Here is a 27900-nt window from a genome sequence, read left to right on the forward strand (position 1 = left end):
CTGAGAAGAGGACGGAAGAACGCGACTCGTGAAAATGAAAGAATGGATCGGCTTGAAATGGATGTGAAAAGGCGGTGAAATAATGCTATTACTTTAACAACACTCTAAGAACACACTGACGAGGAAAAATCGAGGAATCAAACGGGAAAACGTCAGAAAAATGGCGCTCGAAACCCTGTTTGAAACACCCCTGCCTCTCGTGTCCAGTGAAAACAAAGAAAGCCAAAATGCTGGCTCTGAAAGGTCGAGTAGCATCTCTGTAAATTAATATTTGTATCACATATATTGTTTAGCGTAAGTACATACACAGAAGTGTGGTAATTCAGTGATGTTTTGTGGATATTTTCCTGCTAAAATGTGTCGCTCCCAAGTCTGGCTATTTCGGAGACATATTTAATGTATTCATGTGACGTCATGTTCTCGCGTGGGTTCATCCTTCAATCTGGATTGTTCGATTTCTTGAAGGGGTGTGGGACTTGCCTTTCAGCTGTTGCTACACACACGCAGTCGTGAGCCAGCGCTAGCATAGCGAGTCGGCTCGTCATTCGGGCGACCTGACGAGTAGACTACGTGTATTGTCAGTCGCCGGTCATTTCTCACGTGCCAGCACTTCTGTCGCACACAAATGGTGTGTACAGTAACGTGTCATGGTATGGGGGATATCGGGATGGGAGTCGAGTTCGAGTCGAATGTTTGCAAAGACCCTATTGATTAGCTACCGTTGATCTTTAGCTTTGGTGCGGTGTATGTCCGGTAGATGTACCGCATGCCGCGCAGCACTAGCTCTGCTCTGCTTTGTGAACGAATCTTCAGTGATCTTGCTGTGTATGCTCGTGGTTTTTAATCAAATTCGTCTGTGCATGCTCTGAACTTCAACTTTCATCGTAGTAGAATAACCGTCTAACTCATTTGGTGATGGCTTTGGTATTGGAAAATGCCATACCGTCTCTGACTAGCATAAGCAATCGTAAAAATCGTTCCTTAACACGACTCGACCCGACATAACATAGATTACGAGTGCCTCTCCATGGCTGGCTTCGTCTTCACATAAGCTGTCTAACGTTACTGTACTACTGAGTATTCGGTAGAGAGACCACGCTTCCTACATCCTAGTCTAAGTAGAGCAGACCACTTCATACACTCCATTACCAATTTGGACAAGATTCAACATGCTTTGATGATAATATAAATGTTTACTAGTGATAGTACTGGTCGTTGGAAAAAAGGTGAAGAAACCCAGAACAGTGTTGCTGAATTTTCTGTGTTAAACTACAATGGTCTACAGCCTTGGGAGTCGAGTAGACATCTAACGTTGGTACAGACTAGAAATATTTAAAACATTAGAAATGGTGCATGTGTTCTTGCACACACAACGTTCAACATTTGAACATTTGAATTGACTGTAACTGTTACTAGAGTCTGTGTGACCTTGCTCCATTTGAGTAAAGCTTTCAAACTTTACAGGTAGGCCTAGATAGATAGAGACCAAACAGTGTTATGGAGGCCTTGCTTGAACACATATATATATATATTTTTTTTTTGGTAGTGGTTTACCATCATTTGACCTAATGTTAAGAGTTTCAGGGGCAATTAATTAACACTAACCATAATTCAGTTTAAATGGATATCCAACCATTGATTAGGCCATAGGGCCTACATTTTGTTTCACATCTCAGTTACCAATAATATCTTCTTTCCTTTTTCCTTGAATTACATTTTTCGCTGTCTTCCCTTTTTCCTGCCGTTTCCTCTAGCTCTTCCTCAAGTCCAAAGAGTCTATTTCTTCATGTTTTCATGTCTCTGACATAAGTTACAATTGTACATAGCCAGCGCTAGAAGTCTTAAAACAAATATTTGATGAAAATGAACAGAGTTCCCACCCCCTTCAGAGAAATACAGATAGGAAAACAGTACAGCACTTTAAAGATAAGGCCGTAGCTATGAATTTAGATCTCCTCTAGTTAACAGAACTTGTAAGAAAGTCTCATTGAAGCTCTGCTAAACATGGTTCCAATGAGCCTGTTTTGATGTATTAAATACCAACCATGTCACTATAACAGCTGTAAAGTTAATGTTGATATATAATCAGATAACAGAAATCACTGACAAAATCCACAAAACATCACTGCTTTCACCAGCTTCATGTGTGCCTTGTAGACATTTCCATGTGTAAAATGATGTTGATGTGTGTGAAAGCTTATGTGTACACATATCTGTTGCGTGTATGTTCAACCAGTTGTTCAAGTAGCAGTGCAGTGTATATGAACTGTAGTCTTCACGTTCAACACTAAACAACCCATTTTGAAGCCATGCAGGTATGGTCATTTAACTGTGCCAGGAAAGTCAAATTCACATTCACCTTCCCTTCCCTTCCCTTCCCTTTTAAATCCCCATTCACAATGCTTATCCTTTTAAATCCCCATTCACAAATCCATTAGAAAACTTGTTGGCTTACACTTGTCCTGTGCATTGTAGAGTGGTCTGGAAAATTCAGACTAGCCATCTCTACTGTATTCCCCCACCCCCCTCCCTTCACCATTGTGTGCTGCATGCATGGACATCAAATGTGGTTTCAATAGACTGAAATGGGTTAACTTGAGTGTTCATCAAAAACAATGGGGTAACACAAATGTTGAAGCACACTACCTAATACAAGAGCATATTACGACAGGTAGGCCTACTGTTGCTAAAGACTCTATCTTCTTGTATCCTCACTTTATAGAATGATGGGACCTGCCACTAGCATGGCTGTCGCATCACACAAGTGATTACTAGTATGCGTCTACTACCTAGTCTTGCATTCTAGACCTTATTCCACATGCAGTTCAGTTATTGCAATACCGGACCAGGTACTGGTACATGATGTACACTGTATGGTGCTGGCTAAAGCATAATGAATTCTTGCCTCTGGAAATGAAGAATATCAAATAGCTTCCCTTCATTTTTTTTTTTTTTTTTTTTTTGGGGGGGGTTTCACATGGACAAAATTTCAAACCACCCATGAGCTATTTTCTGAATTACAAATTTAAAAGTGAAGCAATGAAAGAGCAGGAAAGGAAACTTGTTCCTTTTTCACTTTCGTAAATTATTATTTTTATTTACAATTTAATTCATCAACGAAGGATTTCATCTGAATCACAGTTACAAAGGTCAAGGATCTCAATTCCCAATGCTCGAGTCTCTCTGCTAGAATACAAGTTGTTTAGGGTGCTGTTCGTTATTCCGAAGGTTCACTATTCCGAAGGTTCGTTATTCCGAAAATGAAATTCGGAACAATGAACCTTCGGAATAACGAATCTTAGGAATAAAGAGCCTTCGGAATAACGACCCTTCGGAATAACGAGCTGTAACCGTTGTTTATACGTCTTTTTGCCACTTAATTACGCAGGAATACATTGTAATTTGCATTAGTACGTGCTATTATCCACATTTTATCAAGGAAAGTCCACTCATCTATACTTGCACAATATCCTTTATACAACCTACAGAGCATTACATTGTACATTCTTTCCCTTTTGCTCACCAACACAATTTTTCTTCTAATGTCTTGATATGTGACAAAAACTTCACTAGTTTTTCAAACACATATGATACCATGAATGAAAGTGAATGAAACAAATGAGAAGTAAAAAAAAAAAAAAGGAAAAGAAATTCAAACAGAAGACCAAAAAAAAAAAAAAAAGCCAAACAGCCACCCCACAGAATTTGAACATTTTATTTTCTCTCTCTCTCTCCTCCAGTCTATTTAATCCTTTTGCATGAGAAACACAAAATAGCAGTAAAGAGCTTTTTTTTTTATTATTTTTTTTCTTTTTACTTTTTTGAATTAATTTTTGTCTACTAGGACTATGAGATGAATATTACAGGTGATGAATATTAGAATTCTAATATGTATGAGAAAAAAAGGATATCATTGGTATACCCTTTCCTTTCTATTTCATTTATATATTTTCTTCTTTTTTCCACTTTTTTCTTCTTTTTTCCACTTTTTTCTTCTTTTTTTTTTGGATAATGTGCAGTACATGCAACACCACTTTAAACATAAAGTCTTCAGTAATCATGGCAAACCTCAATATTTACTGTATTGGCATGCCAATTTGATTGTGCATGCCCCGCTTCTTTCTGATCCCTTTTCAGTGTCATATGGTATTATCTGATGTAATGTACTACACTTAATCTGTGACAGACATGCCTTGCCAATATACAATTAATTCATATAGGACCTAAAGGTCCTAATACACACACACCCATGCCAAACAGAAATAACAATTTTGACAAGAACAAAACATACACAGAGCCCTGTGACAGTGGCTTGCTTTGGCCAACATGTCAATGTAAAATGTCCTTCACCTCATCATTGATGACCATTTATCACTTTACCAAGTCCAGTCCTTGTGACCACCTGCATCAACATTCATTCTCTATGTATTCTGAATTCTGAGGAAAGAATCTGAATTTTGACCATTCCCAGCTCTTGTTTCAATAGGAGTTTCCTATTTTTTTAATACTTTTATTACACACCCTTATAAGAAATGTGCTTTCATTCCCATTTTTTAGTCAATTCATTCCTGTTTCTCAGTCAGAAAGGGAGGTCTGCCACAGTCATCAATTCAGGGATTATCAAAGTTATTATTATTATGATTATTTTATATTTTGTTTTAATTTTTGATATTTTTTTTTTTTTTTTTGGGGGGGGGTGAGGTGTGAGTTATGCAGTTTACACAGGAAGACTGACTGCAATCTCAGTTCGTTTAGTGAAAGAAATCCATTCATGAATGAATAAATTAATAAAGTCATTACTAAGTCACATGCATGGTTTTTTGTTTTTTTTTTAAACTGAGATAGAGGAAGGCTGGGTGGTAATTAGTTTACTTAATTTATTCCCTTCATTTCATACCCCATGGATGTTGTTGCAAGTTAATTCACTAACCTGGCCATAAAGGATCAGCAAGCAAATGAACAAAGATCCTGAAAGGAGTACTGTAAAAGTGGATATTTTCGCGCGACAAATTTTTCGCGCTAGGCCGGGTCAGAAGAGTTTCGTGTGTTTTTAATTCCGCGGAATCGAGACATCACGCACAGGAACGTATGGCAAGCAAAAATATTCGCGTGTTTTTATTTTCGCGCTAGTTTCTGGTTGCGCGAAATGCGCGAAAATTTCAACACCGCGAAAATTTCCACTTTTACAGTATTTCTCGGGAATCTGTGCATCATGAGTAATTTGACAATAGCGAGGTCTTTGGCACTGACTGTCTCTTTACCTTGAAGATATTATGATACCCTAGCTCTTAAGAGTTTGTACATGTACAATACATGGCACTTAAGGTCGTTGCAAGGACTGGGTTGCATTGAAATACCCCACATTGAAGTTAACTTCACAATAAGATTGCATATTAGGATAAGGCAAGTAATGGACATTCAATGTACAAAGAACATCAGATTAAAAAAACAATAACAACAGAAAAAATGTGTACATGTTGACACCAAATATGTAAATCAGCCAATAACATTCTTTGTTTATCAGTTTCTCATACATCCTCTTTCCCATCACAGCCATCACTGGCACAATAGCTCTAAAATAAAAATTGTTGCAAAAGGTACAAAAGGATAGTTTTCATTCATTGAATATGCAATTTTGTGAGCAAGTCAATGAGAGTCTCTGAGGTTTTTTTTTTTTTTTTTTTTTTTTTGTCAATGGACATTGCAGAAATGAAATTTCATAGAGGTGACAAATTAGATAATAAGACAGCGAATAAGTTATTCTGGTGGGTGGGGGCTCTCTTGAGGTATTTCCAAGCTATAAAATGTGAATAAACTGAGGTTTTTTAGAGATTAAGCAAGATGGATAAAATGATTAGACTTTCTCTACTCAATGACACTTGCTGTGAATCATCAGAGTTGAGCCCCGAAATGCCACCTGTCGTGCAAAATCAGATGGGATTTGTCGAAACCTTGAGAACTACATGTACCGGTATATGTAATTCATAATTGTGATTTGAAGACGGAAATGTTTTTGATGCCAATGAAAGTCTTCAGGATGTAGACAGAGAAGATAGACAGTGCTCTCCTATCCCTCTCCCTTTGTGTCATTTCTGCCCTGATACCCTACTCATTTTTATCTTATTTGATCACCTTGTTCCAGGTGACTGATGAATAAAGTAAAATTAGATGATGAAATGTAGGAATTCTCATGAGAAATGGACATAACACAAGGAAGAGGCCAATTTTAAAGTTTTACAGATATTTAATGAATTGTGATATTGGTTGCAACTGATTATGCAAATTAGCCACACAGATAACATTATCAACTCAGAGCCCCTGTCCACTTTGTTCACAAATTTAGATTTTTTTTTTCCATTTTATTTTTTTATTTTGATAATGTTGTGACTTATACTCATTGTACCCCTGAAAGTCATTGCTAGGTTATTGCTATTGTACCCAACAAAAATCTTATTTATTGATCCAAGTCTCTCTTGCCAACTTCTTGCTAAAACAGAAAATTAAAGAAAAAAGACAAACAAACAAATAAACAAACAAATGAACAAAACCTTGACATCATCAACTCCAATTGGCATATATTGTGAAACTACAGTTTTGATATCAGTCCTCTCAATGGAAAATACATGTTTTCATAAATCTGTGTTAACTTTGATGAAATTGCAAACAGTCACTATTCCATTTAATCTTACTTCGGTTACCTTGACGATGTGGTATATCTTCACTTAAAAAGTGATACTCTATCTCTTTTGACTATTCTGCCCTAAAGGATATTTTTGGTTGTTTTTTGTATTGTCATTTGTGATTTTAAGAAGAATATGCTCTTTTGTTTTGTTTTGTTTTGGGTTAGGGTATAGCCAAGGAATTGTTTGTTTCGCTCTGAATGTGTTTCGCTAATTCCCAGTAATCTGCCTACCTGTAGGTGCTATGCTAATGTGCGTAATGTGTTCAGCATCTATTTACCTCTGCATTTAAGACAGCGTACAGCTCATTAGGTATTCAAGCAGCCAAAAGCCCCAAAATTCAAATCAGCATGGTCTTATTTTTGTTTTGTTTCAAAAATAGCAATGGTGAGAATAACAGAATTCTTTCAAGATCTGTAAGCTTGTCAAATGTATCAAGGACAAGAATATAACCCCTGTCAGAGGCAGTTACCTACTGAAACCCAAACTACACACCCATCATATCAGAAATTCATTTCTGTGTGTTTTATGTTTATAGTCTTTGTGGACATCTCTGGTTGTTAGTTTGCTTCAATTGTACCTATCTGTACTTTCTAAAAGCAAAATGTACGGTAGTACAGTGCAAGATTTTCTTGTCTTCATCTGTCCCTCCAAAAAGCTGAGTGCCCTGTCGTGAAAATGCCAAGACCCAGTTTCCTCCATAGCTATTAATATTCATAACACTTCTAGAGAGCTGATTGGCGAGCTATATTTAGACATCTGGGCATGCAAAACTGGCACGAAGGTTTTCCTGTGTATATGGATGATCAATGGCGACTGAAAGTAACCATTAGTTTTGATTGAGGTGGAAAATGCTGCACATTAGCATACCTGTGTATTCTAGTACACATGCAGGGGTTTATTCATTTGCTAAATGTCACCGAGCTGGATTATTTGAGAGCTCATAGGTCACACATTCATGAAGGCCCTTTATAAAGTTCTTATAGACGGAGGACAACTAGATGGCTTATCACCAATGGGTGTGGCAAGTGTCTGTGATGCAGCTGTTAAAATATGGTACTACATGTACTTCATTAATGTATAACTGGATAAGTGCTTGACAACTGCACCATATTCCAGAAGCCTGACTCATTTGCTGTGCAGGTAGAGCATAATCAAAACCACTTACAGTGAAACAAAACAATATCATCGTTATAGGGGAAATACCAGGTACTTGATGTAGCCTTGATACTAATTTAAATTCACAAAGACACTCTCATTCAACTCTGTGACCGTAATTATTATCATCATGGCACTTTGCAAATTAAAGGTATGATATTGTTTACCATTAGGAGCAGTGACTTAAATTTACCAGTTATCACTTTTGATGCATATGTGTAGGTCAATTACCAAGGTACATCACAAAATTTATGCATCTAAACATTTTGCAATAAATCGTAAAATATAAGGAGATATCACTATCTCTAAACCATAACAGTACACGGTTCTAGAAACAATTTTGTTATAAAGTACTTTTTTTTTACATTTTGTATATTTAACATAATACTTAACATTAATTATACTGATAAAATTTTTACATTATGTTTTTATCTGTAACTCACATTTTAGAAATAATTATTTTGAAGCATATATATGAAGATGGGTTTTTGTTTCATCTGCAAATGGTAAATAAGACCCCTATAATGCCTTAAAGTTTATAATCCTGGTACGTTTAGTTACAAGAATTAAATAATGCGCCATACAAACCAATGATACTTGTATAATGTATTAACAGAGCCCTATAACTACATTCTCTTATGAAAATCTGAAAATATTTGTACATGTCTATATGTACACAATTTAAATATAACATTTGACTTCAGACTCTATGGGAACTGAATGATAAATTGAGTACAGAGTAGGGCTGTATCTAAACATATTTGGGTTTATCTAGCACAGTGTTTACTCTGTGATTTTATTACCACCAGTGCAATGGCCAAGCAATTATAAGGAAAGCAACATAGGCAATACAGTCCAAAGACCATGTTTGCCGTCCACTGTGTAAACCATTAGTTGTGTAGGCCCTATGTGTTATACTGCCACTACATACATGTACTGTATTTATTGGGCCAAAACCTAAGTAAGGTTCACATGATTAAACTGGGGCTTTCCAGTGTCCGTCATAAATGTATACCTGAGGTAGCCCCTGGTAAAATAACATCTGTGGCAAACAGATGATAAAGGACAAAATAACTCACACATACTGATTTTTTGGCATGAATAATTTTCCACTGTATAGCTAAAAAAAAAAAAAAAGGGAAAGAGAAAAACAAGGGCAGTAATGGCCATTTAAGACCACCTGTGGAATGCAAGTGCCCACTTGGTTCACTTGCCCACCAGTGATGTGTAGTAGCCCTGAGTGGACGAGTGGATTTTGAGCACCCTGCTGTCTGGCCATGCATAGTGCGCTCTATTTGAATGGTAAATTACATACCCTGCTTTCCAACAACATCATCTCAAAACCGTGTAGAACTATATTGATCCACAAATGTTCCCACTGGCATGGGGTAAATAGACCCAGACATGAAACAATGCACCTCCATCACCTACTTCCCATCCTTTTTTTTTTTTTTTTGACCTGTTGAAAATGAGCTGACAGTAATTGCTATAAATCAAATGTTTCCCCAAATTAGAGTTACTGATACCTGCTGAGTATGCCTTCAGTGGGTTCTAGGGAATTTTCACAGTTCCATGCCCTTTAATTGCTGTCATGATTAAATGGAATTATTTCAAAATGGAAGTCACAGGGCCAGTCAAGGGCTACAATGAAACTGATTGACAAGGCTGTCCTGATGTAAAATCTCCAAATCAGTGACCCAAAAGGGGAAAATGAAAAATGAAAAGACCCCCTACAAGTAGATGGATTGCAAGATGTTGACATAATAATGAAAGAGATGTGCCCTTACAATACAAAATGGACTACAGATCTCTAGAGTGGTGGTACAGATTGCACTATTAGTGAATAAAAAAACTACTAAATAAACGAGGAAGAGTTATTGCGCTACAGTTGTAGTAGGTGGTCCAGATTTTGTGATAAAATTTTCAGCCAGGTAGCATAGTCCAAACACAATATGTGTATGGATGAGGACCGCTCATAGTTTTAAATAAAAAGGATTTATTGCAGTGGGGAGGTGGGAAAGCCACCTCCCTGATTGCAGGGTTGCCACATGAATATATGTTTATAAGATATATATTGCATTTTAGTATGTTCATCTAAAATCAGAAAATATGTACCGGTACTTGAAAGACTTTCGTCTTTTTTTTTTTTTTTTTCCCCTGATAGGTATTTGAATCAAAGCTTGCATGACAAGTGCATATTCCCCCCAAACAGAAGTCCATGATTTTTTAGAACTAGTTTTTTTGTTTTGTTTTGTTTTGTTTTGTTTTGTTTTTTTTTTTTTTTTAATCCGGAGAAGTTGGCAGCCCTATTACTGGTAGCTGCATTATGGCCGAATGCAATTAATTATTCTAACAATCACAGATATCCATTCAAACAGTACAAATTAACAGTGAAACAGATGACTATATAAACTCATTCCATACTGAAACACATCTTCCTGTGGTCATTCCCTACTTGGTACCACGTAACCTCCCAAATAGATGGAAGATGTAAATACATGTAGATGGAAGATGTAAATAGATGGAAGATGTAAATGCAAAACAAAGCAAGGAAAGCCATGTGTGCCAGAGAAATGAAGATGTAAAGAAATCATGATGAAAGAAACAATCACAAAATGAGTCAATGAAAAATCTATGATAACTACAGTATGTTGGTGCATTTACGAATTGAATGGTCATAACTGCCACAATGCATGTTTCCTTGTCTGCTTTCCTGCATGTAAGTTTCAAAACTAACGTTCTTAAGACAATTTATCTAGGGGCCTACATGTATGGCTCCTTTTCATACCTTGGCATACAATGTTGTAAGTACCGGTAGGATGTTTTTTTGATCTATTGTTTGATTTCTAATACATATACAGTAGGACACATTTCATATCTGTTCAGGACTTAGAATCTAGAAAATTTAAGAAATCCAAAGTCAGAATGAAGTTTGGTAAGTTTACTTTGCTTTCATATCGACTTGAATCACAAATCAAAAGTGGCATGTTTAACGGTGTATATATCAAAAAAAAAAAAAAAAAACAAAGATAGTAGAAAAATCTTTGCATTTAGCTTTGAATATTGCAGATATGATATTGGATAATGACGATTACATCAATATTGAGAGAAGAAAGTAACCATATGATAGAATTCCTCCCCATGCATCAAAAGAATTAAAGAAAGTGACTGAAATAAGACTACTGGTCTGCAATTTTATTCTGAAGACTCTTTACCTACCGTACATGATATTTCCCCATTAATGTTTATAGAGATAAAGCTGTTTATTATTATTATTATTTTTTTTTTTTTGGCTGCATGATCATTCTGAATATATGGAAAAGCACTGTGAAATCCTCATATTTGTTGGCAAAGTGCCAAAGTAGATGTTTAAAGAAAACAAATAAACCAAAGAGAAAGCCTTCTGTTTTGTATGTCCAGCTGTGATTTCAGCCCAGTTGGTCTTCAATAAAGTTTTAAAATGATTTTACATTTATAATTATTGTGTATTGTGTATTCAATGTTATAGCATAGATGACTTGAGACATATGCCTATGTGTGCCAACTACCCAACCCCCCCCCCCCTCCCCCAAATTGTATTTTATGGTTTATCATCAAATAATGTAGCATGGACTAAATACCACAGATTTTTTCAGTTCATTTAAATTCTTAATTGCTGGAACATTAAAGGGACATTCCAAACGATTTTCATAATTTCACATCATGTAGTACATAAATTGACAACTCCATGTACAGATCTCTGGAATTTATTGTGGTTCTTAAGCAGAGAAACAATACTTTGAAAAACCTTAAACAAATTACACTGAACAAGGATGATGACATGGGAGGTTCACATATTTCAGAAATGTAGCAGTGTAATTCCATTATAATACTGCTTGCTTGCGAGTTCACCTGTGTATAATCTATGCATGCCTTCTTATTTTGTTCTGCTTCCTTGAGCCCCAACTCATGCATTCTTATGGTGACTCTGCCATGTCATCATCCTTGTTCATTGCAATTTGTTCTAAATTTTGAAAATATTCTTATTCTTCATCCTAGTCATCACAAATTCTGAAACTCTGTCCTCAGTATAACTAATTTATAGTTGTTCAAATGTAAAAATCTGAAAATCATCCGGAGGTCTCCCTTAAACTTATTTTGGCCCGCAAATTTTTTTTCTTCTTTGTACAGGAATCTGGAAGAGGAAGGAGAGATTCTAGAAGACGGCGAGTTGAGCGATGGGGGTGAAGGGGAGGCGGTTGCCGAGCAACATGAGATGGAGCAGGAGATGGGCGACTATGAAGGCGGACCACCGGTAGAGCATGCAGAAGAAGGTGCATATAAATGCAATACTGTATAAGCTGTAATTTTCGCGAATTTTGCGAATCTCAGTTGGAATGCGAATTTAACAACATGCAAAAATGTCACCATACGCTAAGGTAGTATTGCGCTTATGTAGGCCTCTGTGTCAATTCGTGAAAACAACATCTTGCGAAAATGTCCATGACCTCATTCGTGAAAATATCTGTATGCGAAAGTAACAGCATATACAGTATTGTATGTTGTTACTGGCATTCACATCAAAGGTAAATCTCACTTTAATAATGGTAATACTGTGAGAGACAAATTGGGTTAGTGTAGTCACTATTCAAGTGTCATGGTAGTATTTGAATTGTCTGCCAAAAAGTTCTGCTGAGATGACATGAATCAAGAGATTAGAAGGCCGTGTGATTATTACAATGCAATATGTCGTCAGTAGGCCTAACTTGTGACCACAAGGAGTGGACATGAACTTTACAGTAAACTGGTAAGGATATGATGATAATTCATGGGTCAAAGCTTCTAAATTGTGGAAGGACATGTCACCCTTTACCTGACTCACTGGAGCAATCATATCATCAGCTGATGAGCGTAAATGAAAATGAAACAATCAATTTTCATAAACTGTTTATTTCATTGAAAGTACACTGTAGGTAGATGTATAAGCGTTGTTCCAATAGCTTGAAATTACACCCTTGTTGTTTTTGGATTTTTATCATTTCAATGAAAATGAAAATGATTTAGAATTGACATCATAAAGCAGAGATCAAGCTCTACAAAATGATACCAATAATTTGATTCACCCCCCCCCCCACACACAAAATGCAACAGCACCCTTATGGTTCTCAGCCAATGATATCTGCTATTTCAAAATCTCTCTTTGCAGAGGAGAGCCCCCGCAAGAGTAGACGGAGAAGACGCCACCACGATGAGGAGGCGGAGGAGGAGGAGGAGGACGAGGACGGAGAGGAGGAGAGGAGACGGCGAAGGAAGCGGAGGAAGGAGAAACACAGCAGCAGGTCCCGGCACCACCACAAGAAGTCCAAGCATCGCAAGCGGCACCGCTCGCACAGCGAGGAAGAAGCAGGGGTGAGAATCCATACTGTAAAACACAATATTTTTCGCGGCATGAAATTTACGCAGATTGGAGCAGACGGCCTTTTCCCACGGTATGAAATTTTCGCGAGTTGCCTCTAACATTCAATGCATATAGTGTAGAGAAGAACTTTAATTCACATGCATTTTAATTTTGCGAATCTTGACTCTCGCAAAATTCGCAAAATTAAAGAGCACACGAACATTCCTCCTTTTACAGTATCAATTTAGAAACAAGACCTGACATGGCAAGGAATTTGCAAAGAATATGTCCAATTAGACAAAAAAAAGGAAGAGAAAAAGGGGAGGGGGAACGCACATACATGTAATCCTTTTCCTCAAATATACTTGATTTTGTTGTGTACATGTGGACAGCCTATGTAGTTTTCATTTCAAAAGATTTAAACAAGAATTTGCTGTGTGGTAGATCTTTATAAACTATGTTACCCATCAAGTATTTAACTTTTTTTTTTTCTAAAGGTAGGAGTTATGCATTCAGTATTTCATACCTGTGTCGAGGAGGCTATGTTTCTGCCGGCATTGATTTGTTTGTTTGTTTGTGCAATACTAAAAAAAGTTGTGAACGGGTTTGGATGAAACTTACAGGGAAAGTTGATAATAACACAAGGAACAGGTGATTAAATTCTAGCAGTGATCTGGGCATTTTTAGGTATTTTTGAAGGATTTGTTATGTAATGGTAAATAGGGTCAGTAAACTTTCAGAGTTCAAGCTGTGGGTATTTGAGGTTTGCATATGTGCACTAAAGTGCAAGCTCTTCTTAAGTGCCACTGCACAGCAGGAAGCTGTGTGAGATAAACACAGGGCTTCTCAATCATTGGTAAATTGGGCGATATCCAACATGCATACGGGTGGAAATGTGCTGCTTGGCAGAGGTCTGCGCTCTCCGAGTGCTTTTCTATTCATTTCCCCCTCTGTACACTTTTCTTGGAAACAGAGTGCAGATGAGGAGCAGGATGCTGAGCAATCGGGGAAATTCCTGGAGCAGAGTTTTCCCCCCAGGAAGAGACGTTCCATGCACCGAGAGAGGAGGAGACCCACCGGCTCTGACCCCGACGACTGGCCTGAGCAGGACGCCACCATGAGGCAACCATCAGAAGAGGAGGAGGAGGATGCGATGATGGCAGAGCGGGCGGGGTCCAGGAGACGGACCAGGAGGGGCTCGCGCGGCGGGAAGAAGAGGACGGGCAGGGGCGGATCGGTGGCGGCCGGGGACCCCTGGCGGATGGGTAGGGGGCCCATGCATCCAGACGATGATGGAGACATGGAGAGAGGCGGCTATGGAAGCTCTGGAGCTGACTCTTATGAGGAGGAGATGAGGAAGTACAAAGCATACCAAGAAGGGTGAGACATGAACTCAATTACTTCCATGTTAACTGGCAGGAAAGGATAGTTATCTACTGGAAGTTGTTGACATGTTGTTATATGAATTTCAAAATAGATTTGATTATTCATAGCTTGTTTGATAGGTTGCACTTCTCAATACCTGTAGACATTACACATACATTATTTTCCTCATCTTAGAGAAAACTAGCGAAACTACAGTCACTATCATACTCTGTATTGCCCTTTGGCAGGGCTGCACACTAACCTGATTTTTCTACTGGTCAGACCTGTCTGTCAGACCAGTAGCTACCGGTACATGTACCCATTTTTTCCATGTCTTACTGGTATTAAGAGTGTTTTTTACTGGTCAGGGACTGTTGTACCAGTGCCAGTATGTGGTATTGCCTTTGGATTTAGGCCTAGTTGGGCAATATAATCGAATCAATGATGTATGATTTGTGTTTTCAAATGTATTTTCGATGTAGAATTGTCATGTGCCACACAGGTTTCAGAGTATGTAGGTACATTTTATCCATTGCCAGAATCAAGGTGGGGAAGGATAAGATTAAATAGTAGTGGTATACATTTGTTTTCCTCATGAGTATAATTCTATGATGGAAATGAGTGTGTGCTAACAGTGAGGATATTTATTCTTACGTTTTGAGATCACCTTTACATTGCATTTGTCATCAAGAAGCACCCATTTGTGAAGCTCACTATCTGACATCCCGCTTCTATCACAGGTATGTTGATGAAGAGTCAGAAGAAGAAGACGTCCATGTCCCGCCCCCCGTACCAGTGAGAGTGCCTCCAATGAGGGGGAGGGGGCGTGGCCGAGGAAAGGGGCCACCTGTCGGCAATGTGAGTGAAGCAGTTGCCTTCCAATCCAGGCTTTTTCCCGTTTGTATTTTAAAGTCAACTTTCAGGCTTTTAAAACTAAAAAATTGACAAGCATTGTAAAGATATTCTAAGATGTGCTTGCAGTCTATCCTGTTGTAATTAGATAGGAAAGTGTATCGTGAAAAACAGTGTTTATCCATACACAATATCAAATTTTGTGTACACAGAGCATGCAGAAAATGAAATTTTTTGTCTACAACACATACATAAACTCAAATATGACACACTTGAATTTTATGAGTGAACGACACATACATTGCATAGAATTGAGAGTAGTTTAAACATTGTTCATACTGGTAGTAGATGAGTGGCTCTCTTTTACTTCCCTCCAGATGTTATCAATATGTAAGTGGTATTGGGATTATTTGTTTGTTTGTTTTTTTACATTTTACTATGTAAAACAGAGCATTATTGCCGAGAAGCTGAGGAAAATTGCCAATGCTGCCAAAATGAAGGGGAAAAATCGGCCAAGGCCGAAGGAGCCGAGGGGCGAGGAGAAGATGATGCTGCATCTCATCTGCAAGTTTTACCTGGAGGGGCGATGCAAGAAGGTGAGTTTCCACTACCTCCAATGCCTACCTTCCCCAAGTCACCCACCTTGACCAAGGCAGTAGCTGTCGTGGGATGCCGTGTGTTTTAATCACTTGATCATCATCATGATTGATAGCCTTCCAAGGAATAATTTTCCAACTCAAATTTGATAAGGAATAATTTTCCAACTCAAATTTGATTAGCAATTTCAGCTGATGAACAATATTTCAAAAGGTATCCTGTACACTTCTATGGAAGAAAACTGCTACACAAAAGTTAGTTTGTGTAGCAGTGGTGTGAAAATGCATAGCAAATTGCGATGCGATACCATGAAAATTATTCCCTGCGTGTTCATAATGATAATCGATAAAGTTGCAATAAAAAGCGCACGCAACATGCAGCTAGCATATATCAAGTTTAAATTGATGGTCAAAGCATTAAACAGTCAATGAGTGGGTACAGAACTGGGAAATGAAAATGCTCCTTAAACAGTTTTTTGCAGGATTAATGGTAATTGGAATATCCCAAACGTTATGACTTTTTATGCTGCAAGCAAAACTAGTGTGTTATTTGAGATGAATTTATTTTGAGATTTACATATTTTTAATGGTTCAAACTGAAAATTTATATTTGTATCTGAGGAAATAAATTATGATTGATAGTAGAATAGCTTGGTGCAAGCACTTACTAGGATACACTTGTATACCAGTGTACTTACTTTTAAACTGGCATCTTTTGGTAAGTATGTATTAAGCGTTATATTGCGAAATGGGAGAATATGAACATGTCATGAACAACCGCCAATGGCTCGGTCATTTGTAATCCCCCATAATTGTTTACACAAACCTTGATGACAGAAATTTAGGGTGAGGCAATTTTTTGTTGAGAAAAAGTGTCCTATATTTCTTAAACTCGAGGAAACTATATAGGTGTTGAAGGTATGTTAATACCCCAAAGTGAAATTTGAAAGTGAATATTTTACTTTTTACACTATTACACCATGAGCTGGATTCCAAACTTTTAAATAATTTGTCTGCCCACTTTTTCTCATGCTTCTTTTTCATGTTACGTTCCAAGTATATTGCTGCAACATGATATAAATTTGCAGACAGTCATTTAGTGCTCTACTTGATAAGGTAACTGACAAGCGCCCTCTATTGTCGGCAGGGAGAGAACTGCACATACAGCCACGACCTGAGCCAGCAGAGGAAGCAGGAGCTGTGCAAGTTTTACGTCAGCGGCTACTGTAACAAGGGTGACTCCTGTCTCTACATGCACGATATCCTTTTTAAACCAACCACCACTGCTGTGCGGCTGACTAACCCCCTCCCACTGTACATAAAATTAGTGAGAAAGTTGTGGAGTTTATAGCATCACCACCTCCTAAACTGTGCATACTGTAAAAGTGAACATCTTCATGTATTACGTGCAACCAAAAACTAGAATAAATATTAAAGCACACAAATAATTGTGCTTGCTGTATGTACCACAACTTATGTCATGATTCCGAAGAATTAAAAACATGCGTATTTCATCCTACCGGGCCGAGCGCAAAAATTACTCGCCCAAAAATATCCGCTTTTACAGTTTCTACCACCAGTACAAATAGTCTTTGAAAGCTTATGAATCTCCAAACCTTAATGTCTTTTATGTGCCACATTGGGTTTTGTTTAAAAACTTTCAGCAATGTGTCTGTCTGATTTTATTTGGTTTATTGTACTCAGTGTGAACATGCTTAAGGAATTGCACTGTCATGTATTGTTTCAACACACGGGTAAAGGTGACAGCTCCAAAATCAATGTAATCAATGTTGACCATTTCTGGATTGGCCCAACCACGGGCCAGACCAGACCAGACCCTGCTACTGGTGCTGAGTCCACCAGCTCCCAAAGACTGGGCTCCCCTCCCTGGCTCCAGATACTGTAAAACATGATATATCTTACGCTGCATGAATTTTTTTTTTGCGAATTGGAGCAGATGGCCTTTTTTGCGGCATGAAATTTTTCGCGAACTGTCACTGGCATTCAATGCACATAGTGTAGACAAGAACTTTCGTGTGCATTTGAATTTCGCGAATCATGGCGCTCGCGAAATTTGCAAAATTAAAATGCATGTGAACGTTCCTCGTTTTACAGTAATACATTCCTTAACTCGATGCTCACAGGAGTTCCCGTGCAAGTACTTCCACACCGGTGCAGAGTGCTTCCAGGCAGATAAATGTCGTTTCTCTCATGCTCCTCTCACTGCACACACTGAAATGCTCCTTGAGAAGGTGAGTGGGCTGACGACTTGTATGATAGGCCAACATGACATTTACTTCCGTGCAATACATGTAGCTCCGGTCTTATTTTTGCCTAGAACTTGCTAGGGTTAGGGTTAGGGATGTGGTTATGTTTGTGGGTAGAATTTCTGTTTTAGTGTGCAGATATTTCATGGGAGCAATTGTCACAGGAGCAAATGTCATGGAATTGTCGTTTGATTGTTTTGTTTGTTGCATCCATCATTCTAAAATCTGTATGATGGCCTATAAATAAGTTACAGAGCATTTATAAACACTTCCAAAATCATTCAGTGTCTTCATTAACAGGGTTTGTTTGGAAAAATATATATTTTGTGTATGTTTTTATAGTTCTTATGTATGAGTCAATCAGCATGTTTCTACAGAACCACATATTCCGGGTCTATCAGTATCTATCCCACCAAAGAGCCTGTGGAAACGCACCAGTATCAGATTTTTCAGATTTCGATAGCCAGAAAAAATCTGATTATCGTAACTGTCTCCTGAGGTAGTTCTTTCTGGGTTAGTTCCCTGTTTCAGTGATGTGGAAACATGCCGGGTTCAATAATCCGTTTCAGCTAATGTGAGGTCGAGGTATATACCTGAAAGTATTATTTGAAGTCAAGCATCAGTGACATGACTGTGGTTGTGGTGCTTTATCAGACAGTTCCAAACTGGACTGCAAAAATACCATCCAAAACGCAATTGAATGTATCGACCGGCACATCGTACCAGCTGCCATGATGGTGTTTATTTACCCACGATGCGCCAAGCCAACTTTCCAGACATCCGGTCACAACTGCATACAGGCGTAGATTCAGATACTAACCGATTATACACTTTCTGCGTTAGTGCAGTATTGAACTGGGTTTACAAATTTCCGGGTCTATTGGATTCTCTGTGGAAACACGCCGATTGATTTGTATGGATTTCAATTCTATTAGCACTGTTCTTAAATTGATAACTATGATTTCAAGTTTGTCATTGTTACATTTCTGTAATCTTGTAGTCAACATGAACACACAAAGGAATTTCAGAGAATGATTGTTTTGATAAAATTGTTACAAGATTTTATTCTGTGGCATATATGCATTATTCCCATTGACTGGTTGGACTTTTTCTAAATTTCTAAAATATTTTCAAAATTACATAATTTGTGTATGTCATGTTATACAGTGTAAAGTCTCAAAGATACAGGATTTCTATGACCCTACCTCACAAGTTTCCATACAGTAATGGCAACTTAAGCATTATCTTTGTTGAAGACATTATAGATGCTTAAAGTTTGATTTCAATTTGTTTCAGTCCCTTGCGAGTTTCAACAACCACGATGACCGGCCCCCATCAAAGACCAAGGGACTGCTTCCCACTCCCACAGACACCAGTAAGATCCCCTCCCTCCTCGACATCGACGTCGAGCCCATCGGCAACATGATGGAACAGGACCAGGGAACAAGACAGTGAGTAGCTTGCTGAGGCCTGAACTTGATCATTTTGATGCCATAATCTTTCTGGAGGGGTTCGGTTCACTTAAAGCCGTTGAGGGCAAGCTGATTTTGCTACAAGGCACATTTCCCATAGACACCTCCCCGAGAATACTGTAAAACGAGGAATGTTCACATGGATTTTAATTGCACGAATTTCGTGAGTGCCAAGATTCGCAAAATTAAAATGCATGCGAAAGTTCTTGTCCACACTATGTGCATTGAATGCCAGTGGCAGTTCGCGAAAATTTCGTGCCGCGAAAGAGGCCGTCTGCTCCAATTTGCGAAAAATTCATGCGAATATACCATGTTTTACAGTACCTGGGACAAGACTTCAATGAGTTAATGCTACTTGATAAGTCTGTCCATTAGTACAGTACATTAGCAGTAATTTTGCACAGGAAAGATTGACCATACCATACCATATCAGAAGGTAGGATTCACTGTGTTTCTCTTAATTTTAGCCTCTATAATGCTGCATGTCATAGTGTAACAAACCTTTTACCATTGACAATGTAGCATACCCTAAGTGAATTGAAGTCATCATATTTTCCTGTGCATTCTCAAGCATGGTATTGGATAAAACAGAAACAAAACAAAAGCAGAGACAATATCAAGATCGAGAAATGGTAATTTGTGACTAAAGTGTATCAAAACTGAAATTCATGTGTTTGCTTTGAGAATTATGTGTAGCATGTTAGTCCTGTCTCTGTCAGGGTTTCCTGTTCATTGACAGCCAAATCAATACAAATACTTTTACATCTATTTTGTATGAGATCAAAGCAGCTTTTCCCAGATCTGTAGTCATCTATTCTGCCAGACTTTAGTCAAAATCCATCATAAGATCTACTCAAAGCTAACCCTTATGAAAGAAGGAAACTTGTTTTGACCTGAAGCAGTGAGGTACATACAGCTGCTGCAGATTTGTAGTCTTGTTACAGTATTGGATGAGTAATGAAAAACACATGATTATGATGATGTCACCAAGAATCTAACATTGACATCACAATAGTCCTAGTGTTTACACAATTATGTCTCTTCAAACTGTCTGTATGCTTACTATGTGAAAAGCTCTTTTTTTCTTGTAACTTGCTCCCCCAGGATGTCCTTCTATGGCTCAGAGAACACAAACTTTGAGGACATGGGAGGCCACCATCCCAGTGATGCGTACGGCGGGGACCAGTTCCAGTCTCAAGACCAGTACCAGGATCCGTACCAGGACCATTACAATAGGCCCAACATTGAGCGCTTTGGGTCCAGCCAGGACCCACGGTTGTCCCAGGGCCAGGACGGGCCAGGCCCCGGAGACCAGCAAGAGCCCAATGTCCTGGAGGTCACTCCCCTACCTAGCTCACAAAGCGAAGACAACTCGGTGGCCTCAGATAGAGGTAATGTCCAGGACTGCATCCGTGAAATCTTACGAAAGCAATATTTCCTTGTCCCCGTGGCTGTAGTCACAAAGAGTAAAATTTCTGCAAATGTAACGAGAGAAATACAGGGTCAAGGTAGCATCAGTCTCATGGGTAATTAAGTCAACTGTGTAGAAGCTAAATACTTTTTTGTTTTGCTTTAACAAAAGGCATGAAAACAATGACTGTATTCTATGTATATGACTTAGGGCATAGTAATAAAAGTATGGTGTGAATTGTGTATGCATTAAAGATGTTGCAGTTACACTCATAAACTTGTACTCTCCATATGTTAAGCATGACTTATAGTGACATACAAGTTTTCACTGTGGGCCAGATAGTCTAAATCAACTGAATTGAATGGACCTCAGGATTTTAATCTCATCTGAAGAGCTATAACACAATTTTACATTGTATTCAGTTCAGTTTATTATTTTCTCCTTGTTAACTATAATGAAAAGCTTCTACTATAGCTGTCATAAAAAATAGAACTCAAAATATCAAATACAGTCAACTCTGCTTAAGTAGACTGGGCATACGTCGAATAATTGGCTAAATAATTGAAAATTAAAAAGTCCCAATTTACATTCATAGCCTGTCGCGTGTATTTGCCTGTACACACAGAAGTCAAATATTGCTTGAGTGTTTTCCTCAGTCCTTGCCCAGATTGACTTACATGGAGTTGCTGACTGTATGCTCCTGAGTGTAGGAATGGGCATATACAGTGGCCTCCCATCATAACGAAGTCCTCGGGACTGGCAGTTTTCATTCATTATATCGAAATTTCGTTATAACGGAACAAAAAAAAAAAAAACACAATAAAAGACTTGGAGAAGATAATGTTCCGGCCTGAATTTTTACTTTGTTGTAACGGAATTTTGTTATAACCATGTTTGTTACGGTATATGCTGTTATTTTCGCGTACAGATTTTTTCGCGAATGATGAGGTCACAGACATTTTTGCGAGATGTTGTTTTCATGAATCGACGCGGATGCTTACGTTAATGCTCTATTAACACAGCGCATGAAGTCATTTTCGCGTGTTGTTAAATTCGCGATCCAACTGTGATTCGCGAAATTCGCGCGCGAAATTCGCGAAAATTAAACCCTCGCGAAAATAACAGCTTATACAGTATAACGGGAGTGCACTGTAGATGCAATTCAAAGGCTGAGCGGAAACGGCAAAAGATAATGACAAAGTATCTCTAGATCTGTCCCATTTATGAGTCGAAAGGTATGCATAAAACATTGTGAGTTGCTGTCGAGTTGTATATGCCAAAGTAACCACTTCTTCATTTCCCTCTTGCTCTCTCTGGTCTATAGATATGCCTAGCAGTGAGTTACAGCCTCTGCAGCCCAAGAAAACTCTATTGGCAACCCCAGCAGAGACCAGTACTACCGACCTCTCCCTCAGCGAGGGAGCCCAGAGCGACTCGGGACTAACCGGCAGGGCGCCACCACTCGCCCAACCTCAGGACTCGGAACCTCCTTCCCGGGAGTCTGCGGCAACGGAGCAGGCGTCCCAGATCCAGGCACCGCCCGCCACCATTCCGGCCCGGCAGAAAGCATTGCTCATGAGGATACAGCAAAAGCAGCATGCCGGAAAACAGGATGTTGAGGCCAGCAATGCTGCATCTGAAGATAGCAACAAAACAGATCAAAGTGAGCTGCGTTCATTTTTCTTCTTGTTTCATCCAGTTGGCAGTCACTTGCTTGTTTCATGTTCGCCCTATATTGCAGAGAGAAATGCAAACAGAGAGATAATTGAATTTACAAATGCAGCAGTAAGGCAATTACTAAACAACTTGATATAATATCCTGTCTTTTTGGACAAAACTTGAGCATTATTACCCAAAATTTAAAGCCTCTTCAAGAAACAGAACCCTGCCTTTTATTGGGTGTTTGCTTAATACAGAGTAGTTTTCAAATTTCTTAATTAGTTGATAGGTATTATAAGCTAGTATTTATCTCACATCATAAGTAAGGATGTGCAAATGTATAATTATGCTGACATGATGTAGTGTTTGTTTGATGTGACAATTTCGGTTGTTATTGTCTGATACATTTTTGTTGAGGTCCCAAGTAAATTACTCTGCAAATGGAAATAAGTTTTAAAGGTCTTTATCATTTTTATCTTTCAAGTAACGACCAGTTATTCCACCCCAATAGTCTGGTATAGACAGATCTTGCTAAAATGTTACTATTTATAATCAATGTAGAATTAAAAAAAAAAATAATAATTTAGCCTGACGGCAAAGAGAAATGCTTCACAATGTATGATTAAACAAATACATTTTTGAACTTAAATGAGAAAGTCTTTCAGGCTGCTGTAGTAGAAAACTCAATATATTTATGGTAAAACTTTGTCCTGATTTCATTACAGCTCGAGTGGATGATAACTGGTATTCAAGTGATGAAGAGGAGGGTTCCAAGAAGCGGCGCAACTCAAGGGCAAACAGCAATGAAGACCAGCAGCCAAAGACCTCCAGCCAGGACTCCAATGTTCCCGGGCTGTCAGCTGAAGCTGTCAAGAAGTTGTCATCCATCCCGCTGCCTAGTGCCCTCGCCAACCTGTTTGCAGGGAAAGCCACAAGCAGCGCTCCGGCTAGTTCGGGCAATCAGGTGACCTTTAACCTCCTGGACTTTGTCAAGAAGGGCCCTGGGACGATGAAGCCCTCCCCCATCACCCCGTCCTCGCCCAAGGCGGAGATCCTGGACTCGCCCATGTCACCAACCAATGAGGACTTCCGCCTGATCGAGTGCATTCGTGAGCCGGGTCGGGAAGACCCCAGGGCGGGACGACAGAAAAAGGACAAATCTGACATGAGATTTAGAGTGCTACACTGGAAGGACAATAAGTACTCCATTAATGACCCGGAGGACCGGCCGTCACTGCCTCCCATTGAGCTGCGCACCCCAACTGAACTTAAGAGCCAGCCGAGCTATCCCAAAGGTACTTTCCAACAGTTTGAGACAGGTGGGCAACAGCAGCTAATGCCACAAGCCAACTTAGCGGCATCACAAGTAGCAGTTGACCCAAGAATGAACCGTCCCCAGGACCCAAGGCTGGCCCGCATGCAGGATTCACAAGGAATGAAGCCAGAGATGGGTGCTGGTGGTCCTCCAAAGGATCCCCGTATGAACAAGGACCCTCGTTCCTTGGCCCAGAGCATGCAGGAAGGCGGACAGGCAGGAGATACCCCTCCCATAGCTCTCCTGCCTACACCTGACGAAAGTCTGAGACTAGTTGGACCAAGGCCCACGGGGCAGGACGGGCTTCTGCCATTCCCCCCACGAGGGCCATTGAAACCAATGCCGCCCATGCCAGACCCTCGTTTCATGCAAGGACCACGGGCGAGAGGGATGAGACCTCCTTTTCCTGGGCCTCATGGGCCAATGGCTGGATTTCAGGACATGCCTCCACTGGACATGAACATAGGACCACGCGGTCCCCCATTTCAAGGACCAAGGCCCCCATTGGGTCCAGGGCCCAGACAGCGGCCAGCATTCAACAGGCCTCCTCTGGTCAGGCAAATGTCTGACATGTCAGTGGGTGCAACTGGGTATCAAAACTACCCTAGTGGACCAGGTGATCAACAAAACAACAGATTCCGAGGACCTGCACCTGGAGACCCCCGGTCCGCTCCAAGTGATCCTCGGAGTGCACCAAAGGACCCCAGAACAGCAGAGCCCAAGCAGGCCTCACAGGACCCACGGATATCCAGACCACCTGCCACCGAGTCTCGTGATCCAAGACTAGCGACGACAGAGAGTCGTGATCCTCGCCTGTCCAGGCAGACAAGCAGCAGCAACAACCCCAGTTCAGCCAGTCCCATGCAGTCAGACAACCTGCCGGCACAGGACATAGATGAGAGGGTCACTGCCCCTCCGCCACTTATGGATGTTGACCAGCGGCAAATGGCAGGCAGTCGCAAGCCTGGCCTGCAGGGCTTCTCGATTCCCAAGATTCAGCGCAGGCCAGACGGGTCGGAGAGCGCTGCTGGGGAAGGTGTTGAGAGTTTGGATGCCAGCGGAGGGATCGGGCACCGCAAAGTGCCGAGTGCACACCACAGCCAGCCCCAGGCGATGTCCTCGTTCGACGTCGGTGGTAGAATCCGGCCCAACTTCCCCATGGGGGATCCCAGAACTAGCCGCAGTGGGGCAGGGCAGGATTCCCCTCCCGTAACCCTCCAAATCCAGATCCCAGGGAATGGGCAGGGGGATGGCGATATGGCGGCGGCCATTGCACAGCTTGCCGCTGAACCAGAGATACAGCTGAAGGATATGTTCAAGACACAGGACCCGACGGCATCCCCATTTTGTTAGCTTCAGCTGAACGTCATGATGAATTTCAAATGCCCCTCTGTGTTTTGTCCGTTTCGATTCTTTTCCTGCTTTCATTCTTAAAAAAGTACTTACAACCAAAGGCAATGTATATAACTATGATGTGCTAATACCAGAGGAAAAAATTGAAGTAAAGCAGTCTCGCTTGCCCTGAGAATAAGGTGATGATTGTTTTTCCGTTTGCTTGTGTTGAAGATCTATATATCACCGCAAAGTTTTGAGATGAAAATGATGCAGAATGCCCGGAAAGACTGGCTGGCTGTCATTTGAGTCAAGAAATGCAAGTGTAACAGTGATAACTCTATGCAATTTCCAACTCACTTCAGCAGCAAATCATCAACAAAATGCTGACAAAGTGATAGGCTGAGAATTTGCCCTGTCTGGAAAGTAATTTTCTTTAGATGATAGGAAATTTTGAGCAAATTCATGTACATCTGGCATGTTGAGTATTTTGAGCTACCTTCCAACAAAATATGCTTAGGGCCAAAGTGAATGTTTGAAGAAGAAGAAGAAAAAAAAAACGTGGTCTTAAGGAAAATGTGTTTGCCAAAATGCCATGGCAGTTTAATGACTTGTAGGAAGCATGGTTGAAGCCATAAACTCCATTGAATATCTCTTGTTAATACGTATCAGAAATAAAAGAAGACCTTCGCATGTATCAAGGCTGTGTAGGATTTGGTTTTAGAGGAAGAAGCTGGCTTTCAGAAGTGGCCGCAATTGGCAGGTAACAAAATGGAAGTGCGGCTTTGTGCAAGAATGTAAGAAATTTAAGGCTTCGAGTCAATGAGCAACATTTACGTGGTGAATTGTCTTTCATATGCCACATTGACACCATTCCAATTCAGGACCTGCACTACTCCATTACAACTCTTCAAACAAAGGCACATGACGGCCATCACTGAAAGCATCTTGTAGAATGAATGTTTTTTTTTTTTTTTTGGGGGGGGGGGTTTCAGTGTGACTTGAAGGCATTTCTGTTAAGAATCATTATTGCTAGTCCCTCAAAATCTAAGGATGACAGATTTTCTACACTTGCTTTAAGATAGCAGCCTCCAGGAATTTTGTGTGGAGGTGGGAAATGGAAATTCTTATACAAAAATTGACCATGATGCTTTGCAGCCATGCCCTAATGTACCACTCATGAACACAATGTAATGCTGAATACAGCCAATGACACATGTTCTTAGGCAGGGGAAAAATTTTGTTTCAGTATCACATGGAGATGGGAGATGATGCACAAAATGACCTGGATTGGTAACAGACCCAGTAACCATTACTTCAAGCTTAACACTGGTGCAAAAAAAAAAATAATAATAATGATGATAAATAGATAAATATTGAGATGTACAGACTGTATTATTTTGACTTTGTTGTCCAGTGCAACTATCATAGCATCGCTGGATAAAGTGTTTGTGTTAGAGCAGAAGCCTAGATATGACAAAACAGAAAATATGTCCAGAATTTGTGTAATGCTTTTTGGTACTCAAGATAGAAGAGATGCCAGATGAGTAAGCTAATTGGTTAAACCAGAAATATACATGATCATCCAATTAGAAAGCTTGCATACCCATGCTGCAACCATTCATGTTACATTTTGTGGTATGATAGTGATTGTTCTCAAAACTATCCTTGAAGTAAAGTGCATGGATGTGAACCTGGTAACACAGAAGCTGCTAAGCAGTCTAAATTAATTAAAATGGCATGAATCAAATACTGCATCAATTCAAGTATATTTGCAGACTACGATGTGAGAAAAGAGTGTTTGTTACATCCTGTATATCTTTCATTGCCAGAGTAGATGCTCTTTCTCCATTAGCTCCCAATAGCTTGGATTGATACAGAGTTGCCCTTGGTAATAATCTGGACATTCAGTTTGTTTGAAATCAGGCTGGTAAAATCTTGTTTTGGCTATGTTGTGGCATTTGTTTTAGGGATAGTAACATTTCAGAAATAAGGACTTTTGTTTGGTATGAAAAATTTCTTCAAGAGGAAGTAAAGAGGGGAAGGTGCATTTTACCCTACCATATCTAGCTGCTGGTCTCAATTTTTGGCATGAAGTATTCTGAAATTTTAATGTCAAAAGAATGGCTGTTTTAGCTACAGATGTAAAATACACTAGTGTTTTACTTACGATTTATTTTGAAAGAAGCAATTTTAGTACTTTAGATTTTGTTTGTGTTTGTGTTAAGTCCAAGGCTATAAATGCAGAATACAGTGTGATTCATCAATATAATACCTTTCCTTGAAAAGAATTCAGTTTAAAACACAGATAAATTAATTTGTTTTTAATATTTCACCAAGCTGTCCCACATTCATTGATGTACATTTCCATGTCCTTGAAGTTGACATACAATACATGGTGCAAACAAAACGGAGA

The 27900-nt window shown here is 39.5% G+C and overlaps 1 protein-coding gene across 1 annotated transcript; it reads left to right on the forward strand.

Annotated features, from left to right (window-relative positions):
• On the forward strand, nucleotides 1-26456 carry LOC140246704 (uncharacterized). The gene is made up of 12 exons (XM_072326042.1): nucleotides 1-243; nucleotides 12009-12151; nucleotides 13024-13226; nucleotides 14189-14595; nucleotides 15321-15438; nucleotides 15882-16028; nucleotides 17176-17287; nucleotides 18171-18280; nucleotides 19592-19746; nucleotides 20872-21158; nucleotides 22503-22841; nucleotides 23563-26456. Exons 1-12 carry the CDS (start codon nucleotides 161-163, stop codon nucleotides 25503-25505), a joined length of 4047 nt encoding a protein of 1348 aa, XP_072182143.1. The 5' UTR covers nucleotides 1-160; the 3' UTR covers nucleotides 25506-26456.
• Nucleotides 26457-27900: the final 1444 nt, after the last annotated feature.

The sequence above is a fragment of the Diadema setosum genome, chromosome 3 (assembly GCF_964275005.1).
Source record: "Diadema setosum chromosome 3, eeDiaSeto1, whole genome shotgun sequence".
Classification (NCBI taxonomy): domain Eukaryota; kingdom Metazoa; phylum Echinodermata; class Echinoidea; order Diadematoida; family Diadematidae; genus Diadema; species Diadema setosum.